Consider the following 23,882-nt stretch of genomic DNA (forward strand, 5'->3'; position numbering starts at 1 on the left):
CCTTCGGTGCCCACAGGGGGCCGCGCTGCTAACCCCGCTGCAATGTCAGGGCGCAGAGGGTCTCCGCGGGCCACCTGAGGGTGGTCCGCCCCCTCCTCGGAGGGCATGCGAGCAGTCAGGTCAGGTGTTCCCTGCCGGTTCGCCGTTTCAGGGCACTGCACTCGCTGCTCAAATTACACCAGAGGCCAGCCTCGAGAGGCTGGTTCCCTTAGTTTCCCCTCCGTGGGAAGACGGTGCTTACCTCAGCATACGGTACCCGTCTTCCTTCGGTACCCTCAAGGGGCCGCGCTGCCAACCCCGCCGCAATGTCGGGGCGCAGAGGGTCTCCGCGGGCCACCTGAGGGTGGTCCGCCCCCTCCTCGGAGGGCAGGGGAAACAAAAGGACGCTGAGGGTAGTCCCCTCCGAAGGGAAACGGTGTTTACCTCTGCCTACGGTACCCGTTGTCCTGCAGCGCCCTCTGGGGGCCGCGCTGCCAACCCCGCCGCAATGCCGGGGCGCAGACGGTCCCCGCGGGCCACTCGAGGGTGGTCCGCTCCCCCTTCGGGGGGCTCCCGAGCAGTCAAGTCAGTCGTTCCCTGCCGGTCCGCCGCTTCAGGGCACTGTGCTTGTTGCTCAAAATACACCAGAGGCCAGCCTCGAGAGGCTGGTTCCCTTAGTAGATTTTCTAGACGAGTGGAAACGTCTATCGAATATATCTCAGTGGGTCCTGCAGATAATAGAAAAGGGGTACGCCATTCAGTTCAGAAGTCGGCCACCTCCTTTCTGCGGTGTCCTACCTACAGAGGTGGGCCCGGAGCAGGCTCTGGTAATGGCACAGGAAGTAGAGACACTCCTGCAAAAAGGGGCTATAGAGAGGGTTCCCCCTCCCAGCAGGGAGTCTGGCTTTTATAGCCGTTACTTCATCGTGCCGAAGAAGGATGGGGGCTTACGCCCGATATTAGATCTGCGGCTATTGAATCGCTCGGTGGCCAAGCTCAAATTCAAGATGCTTACACTCAGACAGATTGTAGCGCAGGTCAAATCGGAGGATTGGTTTGTCACCATAGACCTCAAAGATGCGTATTTTCATGTCTCCATCCTTCCACATCACAGGAAGTTCCTGAGGTTTGCCTTCGGGGGAGAGGCATACCAATATCGTGTACTTCCCTTCGGTCTAGCACTGTCACCCCGCACGTTCACCAAGTGTGTGGATGCAGCTCTGGCGCCGCTGCGTCTACAGGGCATCCGCATACTGAACTATATCGACGACTGGCTGATTCTAGCGAATACAGAGCAGATGGCGGTTCAGCATCGAGATGCTGTTCTCGCCCATATGTCGAAGCTGGGGTTGAGGCTGAACGCCAAGAAGAGTGTGCTTTCTCCGGCTCAGAGAACCACTTTTCTAGGTGTGAACTGGGACTCGGTAATTATGCGGGCGCAATTATCGCCAACACGCATAGCATCGATCCTGGCAGCCGCCAAAGAACAGAAGCTAGGCCGAGCCGTCACTGTGAAACGGTTCCAGAAACTGTTAGGTCTCATGGCAGCAGCGTCCAACGTGATATCTTTTGGCCTACTGTACATGAGGCCACTGCAGTGGTGGCTCAAAACAAAAGGGTTCTCCCCGAGGGGAAATCCGCTCCGCACGATCAAAGTCACGCGGCGATGCCTACGTGCTCTGGTCATGTGGAAAAACCCGCTCAGGGTCCCGTGTTGGGGGCTCATGTTCGTCGCGTAACGCTAACGACAGAGGCCTCTCTCACGGGCTGGGGGGGCGACCATGAGTGGTCGCTCATCCCAGGGTCTATGGCAGGAACATCAGCGGCACTGGCACGTAAATCGGCTAGAGATGCTCGCAGTGTTTCTTGCATTGAAACAGTTCCTGCCCGACCTCAAGGGGCCACCATGTGCAGACAACACATCGGTGGTCGTCTATATAAATCACCAGGGGGGTCTGAGGTCCCGTCCGTTGGACCATTGGCACATCGGATCCTCCTGTGGGCCCAAGGGAAATTGCTGTCAGTCAGAGCAGTATATATCCCGGGGGTCCTGAATCAGGAAGCAGACAGCCTGGCGAGGCAGGGGCCGAGGCCCGGGGAATGTGGACTCCACCCAGAAGTGGTGGAGCTCCTATGGAAGGTATATGGGAGCTATTTGCTTCGGCGGAGAGTTCTCACTGCCCGCAGTGGTTTCTCTGACCCATCCAGCCCCGCTGGGGTGGATGCCATGGTACAGGGGTGGCCGAGGCTACCTCTGTACGCCTTCCCCCCGATTGTCTTGCTTCCAGGAGTTCTGGAGAGGGTACGCCGGGACGGGGCCCAGGTACTCCTAGTGGCTCCGTACTGGCCGACCCGAGTATGGTTTTCGGACCTGATATCTTTCCTGGAAGGCTCTCCGATGGAGATTCCGACCAGGAGGGATCTACTCTCTCAGGCGGGCGGGAGATTCCTGCACCCACGCCCAGAGATGTGGAAACTGTGGGCCTGGCCTCTGAGGGGGCTAGGCTCATAGAGGAAGGTCTCTCGGCCGAGGTCGTAGAGACCATCCTTCACTCCAGAGCTCCGTCCACGAGGAAACTGTACGCTCTGAAAGGGAAACTTTTCTCAGCATGGTGCAGAGAACGCCAGTGGGACCCAGTTAACTGCCCGGTTGGTACAGTGCTGGAGTTTCTGCAGGCAAGGTTCTCGGCAGGGTTGACCCCCTCCACAATAGAGGCGTACGTGGCGGCCTTGGGTGCCGTCCACGTCCCTTTGGGTGGAGTGTCTTGGGAAGACACCCTCTGATTACACGTTTCCTCCGTGGCACTTTAAGGTTGAGGCCTGTTATGCACTCATGTCTAGAGTTTGCGCCGGGGTTTTCTCATCCCAGGCCGGGTTATGTCCCCAAGGTTCCTACGAGCCCACGGGGCCCCATTACTCTTCAAGCATTCTGTCCTCCTCCTTTCACGACGTCAGACCAGGAAGATTAATCTGCTGTGCCCTGTTAGAGCACTAGATACTATGTCCACAGAGCTGCCAAGAAAAACTGTGGAGGAAAACTGATCAGCTGTTTGTCTGTTTCGGGCCCCCTAAGAAGGGGCCCCAGTATCTAAGCAGAGGATGAGCAAGTGAGTGGTCGAGGCCATCTCACTTGCTTATGAGGCTGCCGGGCAGCAGTCTCCACTGGCTGTCCGGACGCATTCAACCAGGGGTATGGCTGCTTCTTAAGCACTTTTGTCGGGGGCGTCCCTCCACGATATTTGTAAACGCGGCCGGATGGTCGTCTCCTTTAACTTTCGTCAGGTTCTATGAACTAGACCTGGCATCTACAGTTGGGGCACAGGTACTCTCGTAACCGTGTGCGCTTCGGCTTCACACATACGAGACACTTGGTCCTATGGCGATGTGGGTATAAGCGTTCTCACAGCGTTTCGACGCAGCTCGAGTTCCCCGAAAGGGAACGTCTCAGGTTACGTATGTAACCCTAGTTCCCTGAGGGAACGAGACGCTGCGTCGCTCTGCCATACTCCCGGCGTGTCCGTGATCACTTACTTCAGGCTTTATCAGAAGCTAGTTCCTGTTTGTGTTCGCGGACCTTTTATAGTCTCCGGTTGATGATGTCATCACGTCGGCGACGTCATCACGTCGGCGACGATCGATCTTTTTTCCGATGGAATGGTTCTACAGGCGCTTCACGACGCATTAACGCAGAGGCGTTCTCACAGCGTTTCGACGCAGCGTCTCGTTCCCTCAGGGAACTAGGGTTACATACGTAACCTGAGACGTTCTATCTACTAAAACATTATTTGAACATTAAATATAAAATTAGCATGTGTTATAAAGTGAAATTGTATCCTTTCTATGACATTTATTTAATGTATTTAGGACATTTCAAATTAAGCAAGGTAGGTCTAAATATTTTTTCCATTGCAGGTGTTAATTTTTGGTACCAATTTGGTGGGAAATTAACACATTATTGCAGAAATTGTTAATCTTTCTTTTGTTTAGAGAGAAAGCAGCTACTGTAGTACCTCTGAGCAGGACTTTATTCCACCTATAGTGGGCCAGGTAAAATGCTTTCTCTCTAGACATCAGTATGGCTGAAATAACATGCTGCATTTATTGTTGTAATTAAGACCCCATCAATTAAACTGTTGGCTATTTGACCTCTAAGGTTTAATATTGTAAAAATTAAGACATTTTAAGACTTTAAAAACTGAAAATAAAATTGTCGATGTAAAATTGTTGAGGTTTCTTAAAAACGTTGCGTTGCGTGCCATAATCCTCACAGATATTGGCTGTGTCTGAAACCTGTAAAATACTGCCTTTGGAGGACACATTTTAAGACAGGAAGGCATTAAGCCACATCCGAATCTAATGATTGCTTCACTTCCTGTCTCCTGAGATACCTTCATCTAATCGATTTTTTTGAAGGCAGCATACATGTATCCTTCGCTGCCTTTGGTATCCCAGAATCCTGTGCTTTCCATTCAGTGACAGTTGAGCTGGGGGAAAAAGATGGCGTCCGAAAGTTGTGTTTGCTGGTCAGTTTGTGTGTAAATATATATATAAATATTTTTTTTCTTACCAATATTTTCCAATTCTAATGTCATTTCTAGGGAGAAATTCTTAATGCAGTAATTAGATATTAGTTCTCACCAAAGCTCGGCCTATTGTGCTGTAGATCATTAAACTGTTACACTGCCTAAGAAGTCTGTCCGAAATCGTTTCGTGAGGTGCCTTAATGCACAAAACACTGCCTTACAAGTCATTGTCTGATAAGGCAGCAAGGCAACGAGTCAGCTGCCTAGGTTTTCAGACGCAGCCATTAGCTGTGTCTCATTTCGTTAAATTTTGAAGGCTGCGTCCTCCGGAGGACACATCCTGTGTAGGATGCAGTAAACGGAGTGTCCTCAATCAGAATTAAACGAGACGTCCTTCGTAGGATACACAGGCAGGAAGTATCACGTTGTTATGCCAACAAGCCTTGTTGCGCTCGCACTTCAGTTATATGAATGAAAATGATTTATAACTTGAAAATGACTATGAAATGTTTCTTGTCTTGACAGCAATGTACTGTTCTAAACGTTTAAAATGCACTAAACAGTTGTTATCCTGTTTACCACAACTATCTGTTTGAGGTAAAAATAGAGCTTAAAAAAACAACAAAAAAGCTTGAACTACTTAATTTAAATTTCCTCTCACGCTCGCATCTGGCGGTGGTGCCGTTTTTTCATATAATAAAAAAAGAAACCGAATGGAATGACCGTTGTTAATGGAGACGCAAATAATTGTGGGTTATCTCCAGCCGTGAAGGATACACCTCATGCAGACTCCAAAATCCTGTGAAAGAAGGGCGCATTCGAAGGTCGCATTTTGGAGACTCCTACTCACTTTTTTTAAATGAGACGGCCTTATGACGTATGCACCCTTCGAATGCGACCTCCAGAGGACGCAGCCTTCTGAAATGAGACACAGCTATTGTGTGTCTGTGATCTTTTCTGTCAAGGTAAAAGCTGGCGACACGATATATAAAATTGATCCTGATTGGTCCTCTTCCTCAGCATTTGAAGTGCTGATTGGCTCACTCAGATAGAACCTTATAGAACCAAGTCAGAGTTCGACTTTGTAGATACAACCTTTTTGTTTTTTCAATAAAAAGTCTCAAAATGTACACAACTTAAAAAAAAAACATCACATAATGTAAATAAGTTGTCACATAATAAGAATATGTGAATACCTCAATTTTGACAAAAACGTCAGATAGAGCCTTATAATTCCAAGCGGACGAATTGTTAGCTAATTTTAATGACCAAAAACTTTTTTAAAACTTTTGATTATGGTCAGCTCTCCAAAAATATGCATTTTTATAAATTTTTACTAGAGGCACATTTTAAGTGTATTTCTAGAGGTCCCTAATGTGGCAGTATCACAATATATTTTAAAGCCCCACTTGGCTACTTTTGCTCTCGGGGTCCCCCTACAGTTTGGAAAAAATAATATCCTCAACTACTGTCGTAAGAGCCGTCCTCCTTCAACAGGGGATGCCATCGCGCGTGCATTTGTTGACATGACAACCCTGATAGCCCTGAACAAGTGATGCGCGGGTCGTCCCATAACCCGCGGACCCCGTATGCCTATTTAATGGTCGCGGGTGCGCGGCGGGTTGTAAAAATATATACAGTGGTGCGGTGCGGGCCAAATAACTTCATATAAGCGTCCCACGGGTCGGTGCAGCACTAACAGTTCTCCTGAACACTGCAAGAGGAGTTCGAGTTCTTCTGGCGTCGCGTGTGAAATGTCTTCATCCCAGGTAACGTTACAGTCAGTGGCATATGTTTCAGCATGTCATATGAATATAATTTCATGGGTTTTATTTTTTTCAAACGCCAAATAATCACGATGCTCACGTTTACAAGCCAGCGTCATTATAGTAGTCTATTGGTTACCGTTTTACAGAATCTATATGATACTTCAGTTCAATGTTTGAGTGGTCGGTAATCACCGTAACAAGCAGGACAGCATCGGTCGGGCACGCCTCCTTCAGCTCACGCCGACGAGCAAACACGGGTCACATGTTGATCCTCGTCCTGCCTTTAATCCCAGCACTTTTTCGTTTCCTCTTATTGCTTTCCTCCAACAAAACCTTTTCTTTCTTATTTGTCTGTGTTGCTTCGGACATGACTATATTATCCGACGAACTAAGTTGGGCTCGCACGTCCGAATGTAAGGAAGTGTGTGTGTTGGTGGAAGTGACGTATATGCCGTAAAGCAGTCGAATTTTGTAGTTCTTTTTGTTCTCGGGTTACTACCCGAAACCCGAAGTTTAAAAGTACAATTAAAAACGATACAGACCACATCAGGCTATGGCAGACGTGTCATTCAACCTATTGTAAGTCGATTTATCATCACAAGAGTCTTAAAAAATATATTATGAAGGTTGAAAAGTTACCTAGTGCTGCTTTAAAATGTATTTGATTCTTGTAATGCAAGGCTGAGGTTTCAGTGTCACTGGATCCTTCAGAAATTATTCTTATATTTGGTGCTCAAGAAACATTCCTTATCAATGTTGAAAACATTTCCATAAGATGTAAAGATTACTGGTAGAAAATCACACAAATCTGGGTTTATTCATTTAGAATTTGCTATAGTAAGTTGACTTCAGTCATTTTCTGAAGGGTAAGCATTTCCTTCTACTGATTATTGGTGAAAAAGAGTTTTAGGCTCTATTTTGTAGCCTGTTTGTGGAAAAGTGCCATTTAATGTGGATTTAATGTTATTATGCAAAGTCCTATTAATAATGTTAAAAGCAAATTAATTCACATCAGTCTATGATTTCCTGCTCGGTGCTCCAGATTTTTTTGGTGTTAATGCTCCACGAGGCACATTGTGTGATGAATGTTTGTAATAAGAATTTATGTTTGTGTGGGTCGTGTGAGTCAGGTAGTCTAATCTCACAGAGTGTAGAAGATACACATGGAAAAGGTAGGGCAAGATGTTTTGTGTAGGCTTCAAGTCCCCATAGGCTCAGAGCACATGATTCCTTATGCTGCTCTCACCTGCTGAGAACAGCAAACCTGGCACACACTCCAAAAACAACTGTGCCTCCCTTTCTCTCTTTCTTATTCTCTGTCATGCATCCTCTCTTGTGGGAAATGGGACCTTGCAGTCAGCAGAATATTCATCAGATAAATCTGCGAAAACACAACACGCTAAATATAAATGCATGCACATTGTAGCGTGAGATACAGAAATAAAAAATCACAAATGCAGGCGCCCTATTGTCCTTTTCAATTTTGAACTTACTAAAACTATTACAAGTTTTCAGCAGTTCCCACCAGCAGAATTAACTAGATTTGTTTTTCATTTCCTGAAAAAAATGTGAGTGCCGCTTGTGCATGAAAACCTTGCAGCGTGCTGCTAGAATGTTCTGGGGGGTTGCTTGTTTCAAAAGAACTCTAAACAATTCTAATTCCAGACCCTAAGACCACTAGCTTGTCTTGTAGAAGTAAAGCAGTCACGACGGCCTTGGTTGCTAAGGCACTGTGTTGAAGTGTTTTTTTTCTTTGTGTGTGTATGTGTGTGTGTGTGTGTGAAGGTTCCACCGTCTGGGCCGTGCGTCACAGGCCGTGATGTGGGTAGAGTGTAGGGTGCTGGAGGCCGGTTGTGGAGGCAGAAGGAGGTCCCTACGCTCAACAGTCATGAGAATCCCCTGCTCCTTCTGGTTCCTGCTGCTGTTAGGTGCTGGAGGTCTTCTTCTGCTACACCTACAGGACCTCACGGAGACACTCCAGCAACAAAACCAAGGTCTGTCTAACATGTGACTCAGTCTTGCTATTTCAGTTTTATTTTTGAAGAAATAGTTCGCCCTGTTAAAATGGTTTGCCTGGTTGTCTAAATATGTGCTTTAATTGATAGAATCAAAATGAATTGAATTTATTCAAGTAAGAAATAATTATGACTTAATATGAAATATGTTATGATTTAAATGTGTGTGTGTATATGTGTGTGTATATATATATATATATATATATATATATATATATATATATATATATATATATATATATATATATATATATATATATATATATATATATATATATATATATATATATATATATATATATATATATATATATAGTAATAAATATACACATTTATTTAAATTAGTTGTATATAATATTCTTTGATTTGCAAATTTCTAAAGCCTCTAAATGATCAGCATGATCAAAACATGGAAAATCTGTTGTACACAGTTTTCTGCATGCTTTCTGTCGTCTGATTGATAGTTTATATTTTTATTACTTTTAATAGCTTGTGGTTCACATGTCTTTTTGCTGTGAAATCTTTACAGATTTTAAACGTAAGAAGAACTATAATTTTGTTAGTAATATTTTATGATGAACACTTACTAGACTGAAGTTATTTAGGTTTAATTGATTATCCATACATCCATTTATTTATTAGAAAAAAAATATGTTCAAATGATACATTAGGTTTTTGAGGAACATTTATTTGTTCATCTCTTAATTATTATTGTATTTCATTGCATTATATATTTTGACTCCACAATGGAAACTACAGAGTTTTGATCATAAAAGTAATACTCTGGTCTACAGCCAAAATGCTTCTGAAATAAATGTAGCTAATTTGTAGCTAATGTAGCCAAACTTTACTAATTCTGGGTCACTGAAAAGGATGCTTAAAATTGCAGATTGGCTCTAGCTTTTAAGATATGCTATTGGGTCAGTATTACGACCATTGACTTGGGAATGCTGGAGAATCAGTGAGTTATAAAGTGAAAAAAATCTAATTTTAAAGGCCTACTTAAGTGCCCTGAAATGCGTACCATTACTCAGTTAGTTGATGTAATTTCCAATGAATCAGGACTGCAGGGTGGGACATATCGAACAGCTTAACCCCTTTTTTAAAATAGCCAATAGCATTTCATTTATATCACAGCTCGGTCAGAACCGTTGACAAGAACCGTATGATTCGCTCTGTGATATCTTGTCTCTGGACCAGAGCAGGCTGTATGCATGCTGTGGTGCACGTGAAACCAGACTTCATTCGCTTAAATCGAAAGCATATTTACTCGGTCTGAATTGTTCCTTTTCCTCTGTGCCGTTCACCATATAGAAAATAGTAAATGTATGAACAAGTGACTAATTTTAGCTACAGCTTCAGTGTCTATTTATTATGTGGGGACGGGACGCTTCAGAGCATTTTATTGGACAGAAAATCTAATAAGAAGCTAGAAGCTGTAGAAATGCAGTGCTGTCATCAAATCAAAATCATTGACAAAATCAAGTTTTGAATGCTTACATCTTCAAAATATGAATTTTGTCATTGTTTTAGAGCGCATTAGCTTATAGATGACTGTATGGCTAACATATTCATACTAGAAATGCCAAAAAACTTCTAAATTTTATGGAGACTTTTATCCAGAAATGAGTAAAATACATCTTTGATTGGATCTATGAATAACTCTATGACTGGGTTTGGACAGTACTTGCTTTTTAGGCAAAACAATGAATGATGAATCAGAAGCTGGCATTACATCATACAGTACATGATATGAATTGCATCATGTTATTCAGAAGTCATGGATGATGCAATCATAATGATGCTTACATCTCTCTGCTGAACAAATTGCCCTATATCAGAACTAGAAATCATACAGCAGGGGTGCAAAACTCAATTCCTGGACAGACACCGCCCTGCAGAGTTTACTTCCAACCATACCTGTCAACACTCCCGTTTTTCCTGAGAGTTTCCAGTTTCTACCATAATTTGTATGCCCCAAACCTTGTTATATGAATAATATATTCATATAATATGAATAATCACTATATGATTGTCCAGTTGCCAGATTTTGTATGAAACGCATCCTAACACAATCGACACATCATACAAATTTCAACCCATATATGACCTCAACTTGGTAACTTACAACCCAGTTGCACTGTATATATCTGCGCAGGTAGTAGATGCAGGAAGTTGAATCAAGCATCATTGATAGAAATGGGAGAAGAAGACTTCCATTACTAAATATACATATAAATGTAACAACAGCTGGACGGAAAAATTTAATTTAAACACCATATTAATGCCTACGCCATTTGCAAAGTGTGTCGCACAGATTTGAATATCGGACAATGTGGAAAAAAATTAAGTTGAAAGCTAAACCAGAGATAGTCTTATTAAAGGAAGATTTACATTTTTACATTTACATTTATTCATTTGGCAGAAGCTTTTATCCAAAGCGACTTACATTGCATTCAAGGTACACATTTTACATTATAGTCAGTTCAAGATGAGAGGGTCCGTGACTGTTACCCATAGGATTCAGATAAGCCGTTCTGAAGCTGAAAGTAGGGACGAGCTTGGCATTGCCATCTTGTGAGCGAGTCATCATGTGTCACTCCCGGATAACAGTAAATGGGCAAAAAGGCGGGATGTGGGCGGAGCTGAGGTGGCGCAATGACTATAGATGGCGGATAAATGGCTATCCACCTGTCACTCAAAGTAACCATGTACACTAATACTTGGGGGAAGTGCGTTGTGCAGGGTATCTGGGTAGATACAGGGAATTTGGGTAGAATCTGGGTAGATACTCATCCTGCATATCCACTTCTTTTAATGCATTACATCTGACAAAGCCCATAATTTAGTTATTCACACTCATACATAGGACAAGAGTGGTGGGTTGAGAATTGGCTCTGGGGTCGGGGCGTGGTAGGTCGTGGGGGGGTAGTGGTTGTGTGCTGGGGGCCTGGGGGCCGGATGGCGAGCAGGGCCTCCCCTCTGCCGCCTCACCATGGTATACCTTGTGCGGGGGCCGGGGGGCACTGTGGCTTTGTATGGGTGCTCAGGCAGTCTGCTTAATCAGTCAGTCAATCAATTATTACTATTTTTCTTTCATTTATTTATCTCTTATTTCTGCTGTAAAATTAGGAATTTTAACATGGGGCTCAATGAGATTCTGCTCCCTTCTGGTGCCTGTCCCTAGCAGCCTGTCGATGAATTGCAGTTTACATTACTTCCGTATTGGCTTTAAGAGAGATCGTGGGAGGTTGCCGTTTCTTGTGGATTAGCACATATGTCTCTATATTTGATGTCATAATAAATATCACTAAGATGTCACTATAAATGTATAGTTTGTGGAATGTGCTTTACTGAGCTGTAAAAAAAACTTGAATTGCTCTATTAGCTAATAATAATAATACCTTTTATTTAAAGGCGCCTTTCAGGACACTCAAGGACACCGTACAGACAAGATACAAAAGATAATAAAATATAAAGCAAACAAAACACAACTTACACATGAATCAATCAATCAATCAATCAATCATATCATTAAAAGCTAATCTAAACAGATGTGTTTTTATCTGAACTTTAAATTGGGAAATTGAATCCGACTGTCGAATGAGTAATGGTAGAGAGTTCCATAACTTGTGAGCTGCACGACTAAAAGCCCTACCACCAAAAGAGCTCAGCTTGAAATTTGGAACAGACAATAGTTCTGCCTTAGATAATCTCAGAGAACAAACAGGAGTATACAGATGAAGAAGGTCCGAAAGATAATCAGGTGCCAAATTGTTTAGAGCTTTATATGTAAGAAGTATAATTTTGTAATGTACGCGGTAACGGACAGGAAGCCAGTGCAATTGAAAAAGAATAGGAGTGATATGATCAGAGATACGTGAGTGGGTAACAGTCCTGGCTGCTGAATTCTGAATTAACTGCAATCTGTGAAGATGTTTTTCAGGAATACCAAATAAAAGAGAATTACAATAATCAATCCGGGATGTAACCAAGGCATGAATAAGTACTTCGGTCTTGTGTTGAGAGAGTAAAGAACGGAGTCTAGCAATGTTACGTATATGAAAAAATGCAATGCGTGAGATATTATTAAAATGTGAACCAAAAGAAAGTAAATCATCAAGTATAACCCCCAGGCCTTTCAATTGGGTGGAGAAGTTAACCAGACAATTATCATTAGCCAGATTGAAGGATTGGGCTTTGGATAGAACAGATTTAGTACCAACAAGAAGGGCCTCAGTTTTGTTGGTATTTAACTTAAAAAAATTATTAGTCATCCAGATGTTCACATCCTGCAAGCATTTAGTAAGATTTTTTCAAAGTATTTGAACACCCTGCTATTTTGCAAGTTCTCCCCCTTGGAATTCATGGAGGGGTCTGAAATTGTCATCACAGGTGCTTGTCCACTGTGAGAGACATAATCTAAAAAAATAATAATAATCCAAAAATTACAATATATGATTTTTTTTAAACTATTTATTTGTATGATACAACTGCAAATAAGTATTTGAAAACTGTCTATCAGGTCAAATTCTGACCCTCAAAGACCTGTTAGTCTGCCTTTAAAATGTCCACCTCCATTTATTATCCTAAATTAGATGCACCTGTTTGAGGTTGTTAGTTGCATAAAGACACCTGTCCAACCCATACAATCAGTAAGAACCCAACTACTAACATGGCCAAGACCAAAGAGCTGTCCAAAGACACTAGAGATAAAATTGTACACCTCCACAAGGCTGGAAAGGGCCACGGGGAAAGTGCCAAGCAGCTTGATGAAAAAAGGTCCACTGTTGGAGCAATCATTAGAAAATGGAAGAAGCTAAACATGACTGTCAATCTCCCTCGGACTGGGGCTCTATGTAAGATCTCACTTCGTCGGCTCTCAATGATCCTAAGAAAGGTGAGAAATCAGCCCAGAACTACACGGGAGGAGCTGGTCAATGACCTGAAAAGAGCTGAGACCACCGTTTCCAAGGTTACTGTTGGTAATCCACTAAAACATCATGGTTTGAAATCATGCATGACACGGAAGGTTCCCCTGCTTAAACAAGCACATGTCCAGGTCCGTCTTAAGTTTGCCAATGACCATTTGGATGATCCAGAGGAGTCATGGGAGAAAGTCATGTGGTCAGATGGGACCAAAAGAGAACTTTTTGGTCATAATCCCACTAAACGTGTTTGGAGGAAGAAGAATGATGAGTACCATCCAAAGAACACCATCCCTACTTCTGCACATGGGACAGGGCGACTGCATTGTATTAAGGAGAGGATGACCAGGGCCATATATTGCGAGATTTTGGGGAACAACCTCCTTCCCTCGCTTAAAGGTGCACTATGCAACTTTTCGTCCACTGGAGGGTGCCTATTCTAAACAGCTCGCGAGTACCGGGACTTTTATTATGACAGGACGGGACACAGTCGCCGGGCGGCCACACTTCCTCTTTTTCCGGTCATGTAAAAACAGCTATTTTTATCATATCAGATACATTTAAGGGGCCAAGGGCTTCGGCCATCCCTCTACTCTCTTCCCTGAACTGAAATGAAGTAGTGGGCTGTACTTTCCACACAATTGACATCAAGTTCAAGTACGCCAGGTTGGCTGGTGGTTATGTTGCCTGCATACCGCCTCCCATGGCTGAGACTGGTATTATGATACCTGTCGGGCCGGGGCTAGTAATGCTACTGCTAATTAAGGTTGAAATCTCTGCAGCACTATAACTTGACATTTTTTTTAATGACATCATCGACCTTATTTCTTCTCATTTTTTTGATGCGTGTAGGTCATTTTTTGGATATTTTTACCTCAATTTTTACAGATGGCACCTTTAAAGCATTGAAGACGGGTTGAGGCTGGGTCTTCCAACATGACAATGACCTGAAGGACACAGTCAGGATAACCAAGGAGTGGCTCTGTAAGAAGCATATCAAGGTTCTGACGTGTCCTAGCCAGTCTCCAGACCTAAACCCAATAGAGAATCTTTGGAGGGAGCTCAAACTCCATGTTTCTTAGTGACAGGTCAGAAACCTGACTGATCTAGGGAAGATCTATGTGGAGGAGTAGGCCAAAATCCCTCCTGCAGTGTGTGCAAACCTGGTGGAAAAACTACAGGAAACTTTGACCTCTGTAATTGCAAACAAAGGCTACTGTACCAAATATTAACATTGATTTTCTCAGGTGTTCAAATACTTATTTGCAGCTGTATCATACAAATAAATAGGTAAAAAATCTCTATCTTTTTTTTTTAGATTATGTCTCTGACAGTGGACATGCACCTACGATGACAATTTCAGACCCCTCCATGATTTCTAAGTGGGAGAACTTGGAAAATAGCAGGGTGTTCAAATACTTATTTTCCTAACTGTATGTATATGTGTATGTATATATTATGTGTTCTGGTCATATAATTAGAATATTATCAGAAAGTTGATTTATTTAACTAATTCCATTAAAAAAGTTAAACTTGTATATTATATTCATTCATTATACATATACTGATATATTTCAAATGTTTATTTCCTTTAATTTGGATGTTTATAACTGACAACTAAGAAAAATCCCAAATTCTGTATCTCAATAAAATTTGAATATTGTGAAAAGTTCAATATTGAAGACACCTGGGGCTTCATTTATAAAACTGTGTGTAGGATCCCTACTAAAAGTTTACGTGTGCCCAAAAGCCAAAAATTGCGTACGCCCAAAAATATTTTGATTTATAAAATTGTACGTGCGCACACCTGTAAGCAATGTTCCCTTTATAAATCACAACTCACCCGCAGATGTGTATACGTTAACCAGCCTCATATTCAGCCTTCTACACGGTCATTTTTAACCATAAATATATACATAAATAGTCAATGCAAATCTATTTTTTTTTTTATTTCTGTTACTTTGAATAATGGCGACAGGTGAGGAAAGAGGGAAAAAAATTAATTTCTCAGACACTGAGATTGAAACACTGTGTTATTTGGTGGCCACAGCAGTGGGATCACTAATTAAAAAAAGCAGTGCGAGTGAAGTATTGCTTCTGCCGTCAATTGTGTGGGACAGAACGGATAGTTGCAGAATTAAAGAAAAAATGGTCTGACCTGAAGGTATATTTAATTTTTTACCAAAATATTACCTTGGTGTTTTAGGCTATATATATATATATATATATATATATATATATATATATATATATATATATATATATATATATATATATATATATATATATATATATATATATATATATAGCAGTATTGATTTTCAAAAAGTTTTAATTACATGTGCTTACAGTATGCAAAATATGGGAAATAAAGATGCTTATTAATTCAAGGTGGAGGCAAAGAGAAACCTGTACTCCCACTGCCAGAGTGTGGCTGCAACTGAACACATGCTTCTTCATGACGGTTTTGTAATGAACACCGTAATAGTTAGGACCGATGATGAGTAGCAATTGAGCACAATAATGACTGTATTTGCAGACTTTGACATTAAATTATATATTTTTTACACTGTGTTCTGTAGTTCTCTAATAAACGGGTATTTCATGCCATCTCCCCCTGCGCTCCTGCTGTGGACAATGTGACTGTGCTGATTATTATTATTATTTATTATCATTTTTTTAAATACATTTTGAATTACGTTTGGATTTTACTAGATGTAAATAGGCTGAAATCGGCACAAATAACACTATTGGATTTAATCTTCATGATAATGTGGATATAACGTATGAAATGGAGTGAAAATGAAATGGCATTAATTCTTATAATCAGCCTTCTCACATTTATTTTCTACAATCTAACTTAATTTCACAACCTCACCATCTGTGTCGCCAATTCCCTTTGTCTCCAAAATGTGCGCACACACGGCTTAAAGTGTGCTTAAAGGTGCGTACATCCGTAAAGTTTGTTTTTTATAGATCACAACCTTTGCATGGGAACTGACGCATGTACATTTCCAGCCCCCCTTTGTGTGTATGCACGCTTTATAAATGAGACCCCTAGAGGCACACTTTATTTAGCTAATTTACTCAAATCACCTTTAAATGTTTAAAAAAACCTTTAAACAACCCTTAACACAAAGGCCTTTAAATGGTCTATCAGTCTAGTTCTGTAGGCTACACAATCATGGGGAAGACAGATGACTTGACACTTGTCGACCATTGACACCTTGCACAAGAAGGGCAAGACACAAAAAGTCATTGCAAAAGAGGTTGGCTGTTCACAGAGCTCTGTGTCCAAGCACATTAATAGAGAGGTGAAGGGACGGAAAAGATGTGGTAGAAAAAAGTATACAAGCAATAAGGATAACCAAACTCTGGAGAGGATTGTGAAAAAAAACCCATTCAAAAATGTGGGGGAGATTGACAAAGAGGGGAACTGCAGCTGGAGTCAGTGGTTCAAGAACCACTGCGCACAGATGTATGCAAGACATGTTTCAGCTGTCGCATTCCTTGTGTCAAGCCACTCTTGAACAACAGACATCATAAGAAGCATGTCGCCTGGGCTAAAGACTTAAAGGACTGCTGAGTGGTCTGAAGTAATATTCTCTTATCAAAGTAAATTTTGCATTTCCTTTGGAAATCAGGGTCACAGAGTCTGGAGAAAGAGAGGAGAGGCACACAGTCCATGTTGTTTGAGGTCCATTGTAAAGTTTCCACAGTCAGTGATGGTTTTGGGTGCCATGTCATCTGCTGGTGTTTGGTTCACTGTGTTTTATGAGGTCCAAGGTTAACGCAGCCATATACCAGGACGTTTTAGAGCACTTCATGCGTTTAGAGACCATGGTATCCCTGTTCTTAATTGGCCAGCAAATGCACCTGACCTTAACCCCTATAGAACATCTATGGGGTATTGTGAAGAGGAAGATGAAATATGCCAGACCCAATAATGCAGAAGAGCTGAAGGCCACTATCAGAGCAACCTGGGCTCTCATAACACCTGAGCAGTGCCACAGACTGATCGACTCAATGCCACGCCACATTGCTGCAGTAATTCAGGCAAAAGGAGCCCCAACTAAGTATTGAGTGTTGTACATGCTTATATTTTTCAGTTGTCCAAGATTTTTAAAAATCCTTTCTTTGTATTGGCCTTAAATAATATTCACATTTTCTGAGATACTGAATTTGGGATTTTCCTTTTGTCAGTTGTCAGTTATAATCCTCAAAATAAAATTAAAATAAACATTTGAAATACATCAGTCTGTGTGTAATGAATGAATATAATATACAAGTATAACTTTTTGAATGGAATTAGTGAAATAAATCAACTTTTTGATGATATTCTAATTATATGACAAGGCAATCAATTAATTGCAAATAAGATGCATGTGTTTTTATTTATACATAATAATTATATAGTTCACACACATATATTATATAAACATTTTATTTTTGATGCGACCTGCATACATTTTTTACAGCACCAGCAATTATTTATTGAATTATGCAGCTCCAGCAAAACAACCAGAGGACTCGTGTGGCAAGGTGATGCCCCAACATACACTACAGTTTTTCTCTGCAAGAGCTAATGCTGTGTTTGATTACTGCCATTTTTTGGTTTATTTGAAGTGTTGGCATGCGGTGAAGTGGGCTTTAAAACTCACTGTGTCTTCCCTGCAGAGCCATCAAAGCAGCTAATATTGTCTGTTTCCGTCTTGCGACAGAGGACAGTTGTTAGCTGAGCGTGGAAGCTCATGAGAACGATATTATACTGATTGCGAGATACGCAGGGGAGATATTGCAATGTTGTCTCTTGGAAATGTGGGTCAACGAAAAACTCTACAGAAAGTCTTAAAGGCAATTTGTCTGTCAATCTCACTGTTGTTTGTTCATGCAGTATTTAACCTTTAATTTTAAATCAAATTGGTTTACTGAGAAATGCCTTTAAAAACACATTTATAGTTAGGCATGCATTATTGTTTATTGCAGTAACTCCCTCAGAGACATTGTCAAGTTCAGTTTTAATAGAAACCTTCATTTATTCAAATCAAACATACTTTTACAGTAACCTGTTCATGTTAGTTGTCATTCCTGTCAGATCTCAGAGACGTCCTCAGTAATTAAATATTTACACAAGCCTCAAGAGCAAATGCTTGACAAGACAAAATATATGTAGAACTTCTCTAACTGTATTACATTTGAGACATTTGTTTCCAAAAAAGTCAAGCTCTTTGGTGCATTAGAATCTAATTAGGGAATGACTAACCTGAGATGATTGAATCTTACGTTACTATTGACTGAGGGATTGTGTAAGCAGTCATTGGTGGGGAAGCTAAATAACAGTTCAATAGTGCCCTGGAAAGGGAGTCTATTCAGTTTCATCTCTCCTGTGGTGATTGATCTGTCTCTCCATACCCTCTGATCCAACCCGCCCAGTCAATGACAGCTGTCTCTGTGGACCCCAATCATTGGCAGGGAAGCTGCAGTTCAAACTAGTTTTGGCACAGAGGTATTTCAAACTGTTGAGGGCTTGTGGGGTTTTTCCATTTTAGAAAAGAAGAAAATCGTTTTTTTTTTTTTTTTTTTTTAATATTGCTACTAAACGTTTAAAATTTAAAAATCAATTGGGGTTTAGCAGATAATCAGTAAAAAAAAAAAAAAATACAACAAAAAAAGCTATGATATTATTGATTAATTATATAAAAATTAATTAAAACTTTGAAACACTGGAGTCACATAGACTATTTTAATTGTCTTTAAAGTGGTTGTTTTGTTGCTGTCTATGTAGGGTCAGAAAGCTCACAGATTTCATCAACAAGATCTTAATTTGTGTTCCGAAGGTAAACGAAGGACTTATGGGTTGGGAAAGACATGAGGGTGAGCAATTAACGACAGAAACTAAACTTTTGGGTAAACTATTTATATCAGATATATTAATTTTAGTTCCTAAATTAAGTTATTCACTTTTATTTGCTATTACACTGAAGCCAAAGTAATTTAAATTATAAGAGAAACAGGATAGCATGACCCAATTACTCCCTTCTGGTCCTTTAGATACACAATCTGGACCCAATACGCATATTTTGTCATTGACGACTATTCGTCAATGGGGGCCTCTAGTCTGTGACTATAATAACTTCTATTTGACTCTCCAGTCCTGTATAATACTAGCATATTTCAGACCAGTTACAGTCAATGGTTATTATACACTTGCCGGTGCAATGATCTATAATGTTCGCTGTAATACATCAGCAATGATACATTACACAATACTTTGATCAATGAGTGTTGGTGAGAAAACTTGTGGGGATTTTTGAGTGTCTGATTGAATGTGGGCCAGCAGGAATCAAAAGAAATACGACGAGCCCTGGAGAGGGCAAATCTCTGTTCATTAAGACTGACTCCTTGTGCATGAAAGAGAATGAATAGCAAAAGATTTCAGCCTTAACTATCCAATTGCAGCCGTGGTGGATGTTTCCACAATTGCCTAATTTGGTGTTTCCCTAAAATGTGCAATTCTTGCAATGTTTCTTTAGATTTTGCTGATGTGTTTTACAAGGCGTGGAGTAATTAAAATGCACCGGGTGTTTTCTTACATTGACATGAACTTGTTGGAAGTAAATGGACCTTTCCTAAACCCAGATATTTAATGCCGTTTAAAAAAAAGGTCAAGTCTAGACATACTAGCCCTTTTAACAATTATCAGGTTGGTGATGGACATTCCATTACGAGGTAATTACTACAGCATTACAGTGATACGATATAGCAAAGAGCCTGAGTAAGTTCTCAGCTGCCAAAAAAAGGATGTGATCAGTCACAGGTCAGTCAATTGTATTGCTTTCAGACGGTCTATTGCAGTCAATGGGATTATAAAGAACTACATCATAGCACATGCATTTCCGACCGTTGCCCTTCCTAATTTGATTGCCGTTGAGCTCACTTTGCACACCACTTAAACAAGATCAATACACGTTTACAGCCCTGCTAGATTTACAAGGCAATTTGGAGCAATTATTCAAGTCAATTTTAACCCTACCTCTGCAGAGCATTAAAAAACAGACTTCCTATTTAGCCTATCATTATTGTAAATAATTTGATGAGTGCTTAACCTCTGACCCATTAGTGACTGCCTGAAGTGTATCATAAGTGAATCCCTAATATGAAAAATATAAAAAACACAGATCTAGCAGTAGGTTCATACATGTGTTGTACAAAATGTATCATAATAAAAAAAAAAAAGATATATATATAGCAGCTCAACTGTTTTCAACAGTTATAATAAGAATAAATGTTTCTTGAAATTATAATGATTTCTGAAGGATCATGTGAGTGAAGACTGGAGTAATGAAGTTTTGACATATTTTTTGACATAAAACATATTCAAATAGAAAACAAGGGGTAAGCAAATGATGGCAGAACTTTCCTTTTTGGGTGAACTATCCCTTTCAGCCTAAATGAAACTGTGAGACATATCATGTGACATGATAGCATTTTTCTATTTTCTACTTCAGATGTGTGAGGCTGTAGATTACATTCTTTCCCCAAGGTTCAAAACTCAGAGAGGTGAGAGGTGTGTGAAAATCTCCAGCATCCGGGATCAACACACAAGCATGTCTCTGCATGGGAAGGTCTCGCCGGAGTGTTTTAGTTTAATTAGAGTTCACACAGAGTGGACCACTCCGCTGTCAGGTTTCAGAGGAGAATATGAATATATACTTGCGTTAGGCTCCTATGGTGCTTTGAAGCAACTGTCTTTCAGGTCTTCCCATCTGCTCTCACATTTCTTATAACATCATGAGATTAATCCTATACAAAGCTGATTGTGATATTCCAAATCCAATTATATGTGCTTTTTAAACTAAATAAATTATTAGTTAATTCAGTAAAAGAGAGTGGGGATGGTAAGAGATAATGGGACAATTGTGGTCTGATTAGAATAGAACATACTGCACACAGAGTCCAAAATTAACACATGCCCAAAAAATAAAACTCAAAAAAACATTTGCCTGATAATTGGTTCGAATTGTAAGATTTTTTCCATTATGGAGATTTCTGTGATGCAATTACCTGTGCTGTTTTCACTACTGTGCAAGTAAAAACAATATTATATATATCTTTCTTTCTTTCTTTCTTTCTTTCTTTCTTTCTTTCTTTCTTTCTTTCTTTCTTTCTTTCTGTCTTTCTGTCTTTCTGTCTTTCTGTCTTTCTGTCTTTCTGTCTTTCTGTCTGTCTGTCTGTCTGCCTGTCTGCCTGTCTGCCTGTCTGCCTGTCTGTCTGTCTGTCTGTCTGTCTTTCTTTCTTTCTTTCAATTGCTCCACACGACACGAAGTGATACATTTTGTGTAAGAAAAATATCCATATTTAAAACTTTATAAAGTAAAATACCTAAATCTGAGATCAGAAAAAAATAAAATGGTGTGCAATGTCATCAGACATAAGCATTTTGAACTGCGATATATTTTAAATATTAGTTTTAAATAATGTTTTTCTTACACAAGCGCATTGCTTCGCTTCAGAATGTCTTTATTAACCCCCCGGAGCCATGCGAAGCAGTTATATGATGGAGAGATGCACCTTTATGGACTTTTATGGATAAAATATACAAATTTTAATTTATGTGATATAAAATGTAGAATATCAAATGTATAAATAGAATATATAAAATTTAATTCAGTCAATTTTCAATTCCCCTCACAGTTGTCAATGTGGAAGATTGTTAGTTTTAGACTTTTGGTTGCGGCCTTTGAAGAAAAATAGCCCAAAGCCAAACAAACAAATAAAATATATATTTTCATTTCCCAATCTGCATTCAAAATGCAGTTTTAGTGGCTCAAAAGGTGAAGCACTTTTTTTCAAGGAGATCTGAAATATATAAATGGCCTGTATTTATTTATTTTTCAACAAAATATCTGCAGTCTCGAGTCTTCATAAAAGCAGCTCAACGCATCTTCTCCTACATTCATGTCCTTTTAACCTCAAGAAAATACAGAATGATGAAAAAATGAGGACAGGCACAAACAGTGGAAAAGGAAGCAAAGACTGTTAATGGTTTTGTGAAGCATTCTATCAATCCCCCTCAAAGGAGTGGGCATGGAGGTCGTCACATTTGAAAGATGTTTTCAGTGCAGAATATACGCAGCTCATTATCATTCAATCATACTGCTCGTTAAGTCCGTTTAGGCATATGACACAAAGGTCAATTAGTATCACATTTACTGTGTAATTATGGTTCTCGCAGGTTTGGTAATTTTTAAAAGTGCACATACTGTGCCTGTTGGCCATTTTTACGTGACACCTATAACAATGTAAGATGGGGGTGATATTCTATTCATATAGCACTGAATTAATGGAGGTGAATTACCAGACGGCTTTGATTAAGGCCACATGCTTTTACCCAGCCTAATTCGTCACCTTGCTTCATGCATACATTGCAGTGTTAAATCAAATTGGTTCAATACACTACTTCATGCGGCAGAAAATGCAATTTCAATCTGTTTATTTATAGAAATCCTGATATTCGACCCCCCTCCCATGGCCCTGTGAGAGTGCCATGCTGTGTAGGTGCCGCGGTTTGTGGCTGAGGTATTTATAGATGAAAGATGACAGAGAGACTCTTGCGCTTTGTATCGGCCGGGCATGACTTGTGGTATCTGAACACAAGGCTATTGCATTCCTTTGAGAGAGGGCAAAACTTTCTCGGCCACTAGTATCTGATCCTTGTTCAAACACACAGTTTCTTGCTGCTGTGCAGAGCTCTCTGAAAGCAGAGTCTTGACACAATTAGGCCACTGGCTGCAGTCCATACAGCAGGTGTTTCCTTAATTAAGATGAGAAATGAAGGATTACACACCATACGCACGTCATTATCCAGCTTTATGACTTTATCTAGATTTTTGTTAGACTAGACATGATGAAGTGGATTCACAAATTATTATTTTGTCACATTGCACATATGTGAGCAATAAGGCACTCGAGACTAGTGCTGTATCGTGAATAAGTTACGGCTGAAGGACGTTGTTAAGCTGGGCATACACTGTGCGATTTTCTTCCGATTTCGAGCCGAATTCTGACTCGTGCAACTCTTTTTGGGGTCGGGACGATTTTCAGGTTTAACGTGCGTCGTTTGTCGTGAGGTGTTCGTGCAGTGTACAGGGGGAAACGAGAGGCGACAGACCTCTGGTTTTTCGGATGGTCGGATGAATTTCTGGCGTGTCAGAAATTCTGCTCGCCCCTCGTGAGGTTATCGCACAGCTGAAGCAAAGCCACGAACTGATTGCCCTATTTCTCCTCACTGCGCCTGCGTGAAAGCAGAAGTTTAACCATTTCATTTTTAAAAGCATTAAGGAAGAAAATGAAAAGAGGGAGATCTTTAATTATGTAGGCAGCTATCAAATAGCAGAAATTAAGTAAACTATTGTGCCTCCAGTTTGTGCTGTATATATCCAGTTCCTCTTTATATTAATTTAGCTAGTTGATCATTAATTTAGCCTAATTGTTTTACTTTTACATTTTTTAATTTTTTTAATATTAATTAATATGTAGCCTAGGCCTACATAATCTTATTATGACGGAAAGTGGGAACCGTTGTCCATCTTGACACAATGTCATGTTGTCTTTTTTCTTCTTCTTTTTTCCTTTTCCCGTTGTAATTCATGAACGCGAGTCAGTGGA

General features: G+C 40.5%; 1 protein-coding gene across 5 annotated transcripts in view; it reads left to right on the forward strand.

Moving 5' to 3' along the window:
• si:ch211-269c21.2 (carbohydrate sulfotransferase 8) overlaps nucleotides 1-23,882 on the forward strand; it is a 78,290-nt gene that overhangs the window by 19,259 nt on the left and 35,149 nt on the right. For all 5 annotated transcript variants that reach the window (XM_067436440.1, XM_067436437.1, XM_067436439.1 and 2 more), the window contains one exon: nucleotides 8,057-8,265. In XM_067436440.1, the coding sequence (XP_067292541.1) occupies nucleotides 8,091-8,265 (175 nt within the window). In that variant the 5' untranslated portion in view covers nucleotides 8,057-8,090. The remainder of the gene's footprint in view (nucleotides 1-8,056; nucleotides 8,266-23,882) is intronic.

Source organism: Pseudorasbora parva, chromosome 25 (genome assembly GCF_024679245.1).
Source record: "Pseudorasbora parva isolate DD20220531a chromosome 25, ASM2467924v1, whole genome shotgun sequence".
NCBI lineage: Eukaryota > Metazoa > Chordata > Actinopteri > Cypriniformes > Gobionidae > Pseudorasbora > Pseudorasbora parva.